At 44.5% G+C, this 6,602-nt stretch overlaps 1 protein-coding gene across 1 annotated transcript; it reads right to left on the reverse strand.

The window, feature by feature from the left end:
* Window positions 1-3,515: 3,515 nt before the first annotated feature.
* Window positions 3,516-5,846, reverse strand: LOC132464958 (uncharacterized protein K02A2.6-like). Its single transcript, XM_060061592.1, has one exon. The coding sequence runs from the start codon at window positions 5,844-5,846 to the stop codon at window positions 3,516-3,518; it is 2,331 nt and encodes a 776-aa protein (XP_059917575.1).
* Between the last annotated feature and the right edge of the window lie 756 nt (window positions 5,847-6,602).

A 6,602-nucleotide genomic window follows, 5' to 3' on the forward strand; every position in this document is an offset into this window, starting at 1 on the left:
TCCGTCTCAATCGCCTGGGGACAGAGTGGACCCAGACTGGCTTCTCTGGGTGGCAAGGTCTTTCTGTGACGGGCTGTGTCCACTGAGCTTGTATATTTTCATGGATTTCCTCCGTCAAGTGGACGGTTATTTTACCAGTGTGTAGTTTAATTAGGGTCAGAGAGAATTCTAATTTACTTTGAGATTAAGTGTTTGATGTTATTTTTATTTTGTATAGTGATAACTTCTGAATCAGCAGAGAGAGGGGACTTTTACCCTGATTCTCCTAGTGGCTTCGCAGGGCTTTATATTGATAGGAGTAGAAACTGGAACAGGATTTGAGATGTCTGAACAATTTGATGACACAATTTGGAATATTGATTATGATCAGATATTTGCCAAGTATTGCGCTGCACCCATTGTTGGCAGTGTTCCTTTCGACCCTCAGTGTATTTTTGCGCTACTACTAGATATTTTTTGGGAACGTATTGGTTGATTGATGGACCCAAAGCTTCACTACTGTAAAACACAATTGGTGGAAAAGGTCCTTCTGCCATTCTCTTTCAAATAATTGACAGCCGGCCTAAAATGTCCAGTGGAGGTAATTTTGAAACTCAAACATGTATTTTGATTTGTGGGTTCCATTTCTGTGTTTCTTTCCGTTGATTTTCAAAGGTCAGAATCTTGGTCTCAAGTTCATTATCAGTGCTTATGTCCGACCGAACTTTAGAACGTCTAGGCTCTGTTGTATCCATCTTTTGAGGAGGAGGGTGGGAGGGTGATCAGCAAAGATGAAGCAATAGCTCATTGTCTGCCAGAGTAACCGCAAGGACTGTAGATCTTGTTGGTTGGTGAGCCACCTTACAATTCTTTTGAATTATTACAATTTGGACAAACTAATCTGTTTTATTGTATTCTAATTTACCTTCGACCTGGCCCAAAAAGCTCATTTTTAAATAAATGGAATGATTATTTTATTGTCTATCCAAAAGCTAAGTTGTTTTGTGCTTCTTGGTGATTTCAACATTCATATTCACGATGAGTCTTTTGATCTCATTCATTATGAAACAGCTCCTGCACACGTCAGAGGGCATACTCTGGACCTTGTTTTCACTCTTGGTTTTAATGTTGATTCTGTTTGTCCTGAGTTTCTTTTCATTTTTTGATCATAATTCAGTTTAACGTGCCTTTGATTTGGATGTTATTATATATTGCTCTGTGCAAAGGTTTTTTGCTGTATTTTATAACAGCGTTATTTGTCATACAGTGGGCTTGATTTTCGAGTACAGTCTTTTAATTTGCACTGTCTGAGTCCGGGATAAAGTTGCTTCTACAAAGGCTGGATTGGATCATCTGATAGATTCCTCCCCATGTATGAATGACAGAATTCCCTCTTTTAAACAAACCTGTCATGGAATAGAGTATTCACAAGTTCAGAATCATCATTTTATATTACTTTCAACTTTAAATTTAAATAACATGCTGAAGGATGCCAGAGCGACATACTTTTCTCACGTCATATCAAATATTTGACGTAATTCCAAAATCCTGTTTGACACCATCAGTAACATTGGCTCTCTGACAATAACTGCTGTTCCAGTTTCTTAAGTTGATGAGTGCAAGAACTTCTCTCCATCTTTGTTGGTAAGATAAATTACATGAGTAAACATCATTCACTCTACATCTCAACTTTGGTTTTCCTCATACCTGTCAGGCAGGACATTCTCTGTTATGGATGCATCTCAACTAAATCTCTATTTAGTGGTATTCCCCAGGGTTCTGTCCTGGGCCCGATGCTGTTTGTATTATACTTGCCAGTATGTGTGTACTTTGCCAGTAGTGGCAAGGTACACACATACTTTATTCAAGTAGTACAGCTACTTGCGTGGAAAAAAAGGCTTTGGTAAAATTAGAAGTAATGATTCAACTTCTTTTCTTAAGTAAAATTGGAAAAGTATTGGCTCTGAAATGGAAGTAAAAAGAAGCCCTCTGACCTTTTTACCGTCTGTCTCTTTGCAAAGCTAACGGAACCTCGGGTCATATTAATGTTATCGAATAATGTTAAAGTTAAACAATTCTAACTACGAACAAAATAAACAATAAACTGACATTAACATTAGCTTTGCTCCAATGTACAATTCAGTTTACAATGTCAGTAACATAATACATTTCTGGTCTAATTCATTCTTAAACTCTTTTGTTAGAAATTCCCCTTATCTCTACAGGACTATCAAAATATTTTTAAAATATTTATTTAAATATTTAAAATATTTATTTAAATATTTAAAATATTTTTAAAATATTTAAGACACAACGCATTCACCAATAATAGCATCGCTGAGATTCGCTGCATTCTCCATCTGCAATGTTTACTGTTTCACTTTTATCCATGCTCACTCGCTACTCTACAAGTTCTCCCATAGACATAATTTGTGGTGACGTTCCCTTCTCGTCTAAGAGATTCTGTCATTCACACTAAGAGATCGTCTTTTCTTTGTGTTATTTTCCCAACCATTTCAGTTTAAATCAGTCTTGTTGATGGGAAGGCGTTTAATGGTGCAAAATAAAAAATATATTTTATATTCAAACTAAAGTTATGAGCCTGTAGAAAGTATAGATATTTGTGTTAGAATGTAGGGAGTAACACTAAAAGTAAAGCAGAGATAAATGAAAATTGTACTTAAGTACAGTAACAAAGTATTCGTGACTTCTAACCTCTGGCCTCCTCTCTGGCAGATATGAAGTGGGTTTTAAATGCATCTCCTTCAATTGTTATGCAAACAATATTCAATTCAACCTTTTTTTAAGGCTCAAAATGTTTTGAAAACTGTGTTCTTCTGAAGGTGATTCCTCTTCTGTAAATCCTACCCTTAGTAATTTAGGTGTTTCTACAGGCCAGGCTTTGTGTCTGGACCAGCCTGTCAATTGTTTGGTTCACTCCTGTTGCTACTAGCTGAGAAACATTGCTAAACTCAGGCCCATTATGTTCTGGGCTGAGATTATTATTCATGCGTTTACTTTCCCCCGACTTGTCGGGTTATTCTTATAATAAGGCTCGTACAACGACGTAGTCGGAGTGTGTCTTTATTAAGCTTCCTCTCCAGCCGTAACCGTACACTAGTGTGCGCATGCACGGGACTCCAGCTAACCCCGCCCCCGGTACAGACGTCATCAGGTTGCTACAAAATAAAGGCATTCCTTACAGTATTATTCAATAATACCACATCTCCCTTTCTTTGAGAACAAAGGGTGGACTACCTTTGTCTCTGCAGGTCTTAAGGGGTTTATTCTGCCCTTTTGCTGGAAGACCTGTCCCTGATCTGTCCCTGTTTGAAGCATGCAAAATATAAATAAAATAACTTACACATTACCATACTGTGAACTATTACTTTAGCAGGCTGTGTTCTCAAAACGTAAACTCTCAGGTTTCAGGTAATTGTAAACAGTGAAGCAGAACAATTTAACATCACATGTCACTCTCTTTTTCTTCCTTTTTTTTTTTTTTTTTTTTTTACTGTGGAAAACCAATCAATAAATCACAAATCAAGTCTCTGCGGCTTTATAACCTCTCGCCCACACCTGGTCCACACAGTCTCTGTGGTGGTGGGGCCCTCTCTGCTGGGTGATGTTTTCACTGGTGGAGCTGAATCTGGTGCAGGTGATTCTCCTCCCTCATCAGCGTCGACTACCCCACCGTTGGTCTGCAGTGGCACCAAGTGACGCCGGTTCCTCCTCAGTGTGCCCTGAGGCACCTGGACGATATAAGAGCGAGGGGTGTTGTGTGTAGATAGCACTTTGCCCTGGACTCGTGCATCGGTGATCCACACATCCTCCCCAGGTACGAGTGGCTCCAGGTTTCTCGCTCCGTGTCTCTTGTCGAAGGATCTCGCGTCATTCCTCCTCTTCTCCTTTTCTTTGGCCTCCAGCGCATCGTAGTCAGGCAACACTGGATTCAGCAGGGTTGGAAGGGCAGGAACTGTAGTGCGGAGGCGGCGCCCCATCAATAGTTCGGCTGGGCTATAGCCGTTCTGTAGAGGGGTTGCTCTGTAGGCCAGCAATGCAAGATATGGGTCTGATGCCTTTGTTAGCAGGTTTTTCACGGTTTGTACAGCGCGCTCCGCCTCCCCATTGCTCTGAGGAAACCTGGGGCTGCTCGTGATGTGCACAAAGCCATACTCTGCTGCAAAGGCTTTGAAGTGGCTACCGGAGAACTGGGGCCCATTGTCACTTTTAAGAAATTCACAAATTCCATGACGAGCAAACATGGATTTCAGGTGCACCACCACATCTGTGGACCTTGTGGGTGACAGCAGTGCAACTTCCACGTACCTCGAGAAATAATCTACTACCAGTAGATAGGCCTTGCCTTTCAGGGTGAAAAGGTCAGCTCCCAAGGTTTGCCAAGGCCTGTCTGGCATCTCCGTTGGCATCAGCGGCTCTGTGACGTTCCTTCTCTCCTGAATGCAGGTCCTACATTTCAGCACCATGTCATTCAGCTGGCTGCTGAGTCCTGGCCACCATACCGTCTGTTTGGCCCGGCCCCTGCACTTTGTCACCCCCAGGTGTCCCTCATGTAGTCTCTCCAGCACATCACCTTGTAAGGCCGATGGGATGACGAGCCGCGTGCCCCGCAGCAGCAGTCCATCGTGCACAGTCAGCACTGCTTTATCAGCCCAGTAATGTCTCAGCACTCCCTGCAGTTGGCTCTTGTCAGGCCAGCCGTCTGTGCAGTACTCCATCAGTGCAGAGCATGTGCTGTCTGCCTTCAGGTGGTCACGTAGGCTGCTCAGATAATCTCCACTGACAGGAATGTTGCTGATGACAGAGTCTACATAAATGTTGGTGTCCTCTAGTAGGCTTGTTTCTGTGTTCGCTCTTGCGGCTCTCAGAGGAGCACGAGATAAAGTGTCGGCCGTCCACAGGCTTTTCCCAGGGACATGATTAACTGTATAGCTGTACCTCATGAGTCTCATCCTAAACCTTTGGATTCTTGGTGGGAGGTCATCCAAAGCTTTCCCTCCCAGCAGACTCACCAACGGCTTATGGTCAGTTTCCAGCTCGAATGGTCTTCCTAGGATGAAACAGCTGAACCTTTCACACGCCCACGTTGCAGCCAAGGCCTCCTTCTCCACTTGAGCATAGCGCTGCTCTGTCGGTGACATTGACCTGGACGCATATGCCACAGGTGACCACATGGCATTGCTCTTCTGCAGCAGGACTGCCCCCAGGCCAAAGGAAGAGGCATCAGCAGAGATTTTTAGTGCACTGTTTGGGTTGTATAGTGTGAGCACCGGTGTGGATGACAGCTCTGCTTTTAACCGATCGAAGGCGGTCTGCTGCTCTATCCCCCAGTACCAGTGGTTCTTCTTGGACAGCAGGTCTCGTAGCACTTTGTCTTTTTCAGCCAGGTTAGGCAAGAAGCGGCCCAGCTGATTGACCATGCCCAGAAAACTCCTGAGTTCGCTGACATTTTTGGGTGCATCCAGCTCTTGTACTGCTCTCGTCTTCTCTGGATCTGGCTTCACTCCATCTGCAGAAATCACATGACCCAGGAATCTGATTGTGTGGCGTGTGAGCTCACATTTGTCCATGTTTAGCGTAATGCCGGCCTTTTGTGCCTTCTCTAGCACCGCATGTAGCCGCACATCATGCTCCTCCTGTGTCTGTCCCCAGACCAGGATGTCATCCATGTGACACAGTACCCCCTCCAGGCCACCGGTCACTTCTGTCACCATCATCTTTTGGAAGTGCTCGGGAGCTGATGCTATGCCGAAGGGTAGACGGTTGAAATAGTAGCGCCCAAAAGGCGTGATGAAGGTGGTGTATTTGGCCGACTCTTTTGTCAATGGCACTTGCCAAAAGCCCATGTTGGCATCTAGTTTGCTGAATACTGTTGCGCCAGCTAGCATGCCCAGAGTGTGTTCGACAGAAGGCAGGATAAACTTTTCTCTGCATACTGATTCGTTCATTTTTGTGAAATCCACACAAATGCGGACAGCACCTGCTTTTTTCGGCACCACCACCATCCCGGCACACCAATCAGTCGGCTCCTCAATCTTGGTGATTACGCCCATCTTCTCCATACGGTCTATCTCCTCCTTCACTTTCCCCATAAGCGGTAGAGGTACTCTGCGTGGTGTGTGGAGAGAGAAGGGCACAGCCTCTGGCTGTAATTTAATTGAGTAGGGCCTCTGAACAAGACCCAAGCCGCTACACAGCTTCGGATACTGTTGTTTCAACGATTCCATGGTGATGCCGTCAACCCTGCACACAAGCTGAAGCTTTTCTATGGCAGGCCTTCCCAATAGTGCAGTGTGCAGGTCTTTTACGACATAAATGTCCTCTATGGCTGTCTTTTTGCCACCGCGCAGTGTTTCTCTGGCGACACCTAGGACAGAGAGTACATTGCCACCTGGCCCAAACAATGGGCGTGTCGACTCTGCCAGGTGCTTCACATCATGCCCCCCTGTAATCTCATGGTACACCTCGGCTGGCAGGGCGGTGACATCAGCACCAGTGTCTATTTTAAAGCACACCATTTTTTGTCTCACTTGTAGCTGCACCGTCCACGGGTCTTTTCCAGAATCCACGGCCCCCAGGAAAAAGCACTCTTCTTCCTCTGT

This window comes from Gadus macrocephalus, chromosome 9 (genome assembly GCF_031168955.1).
Source record: "Gadus macrocephalus chromosome 9, ASM3116895v1".
Classification (NCBI taxonomy): Eukaryota; Metazoa; Chordata; class Actinopteri; order Gadiformes; family Gadidae; genus Gadus; species Gadus macrocephalus.

Bases quoted from the DNA above. Each gene is read 5' to 3' on its own strand.
- LOC132464958 (XM_060061592.1), bottom strand. From the start codon at position 5,846: ATGGGCTTTTGGCAAGTGCCATTGACAAAAGAGTCGGCCAAATACACC.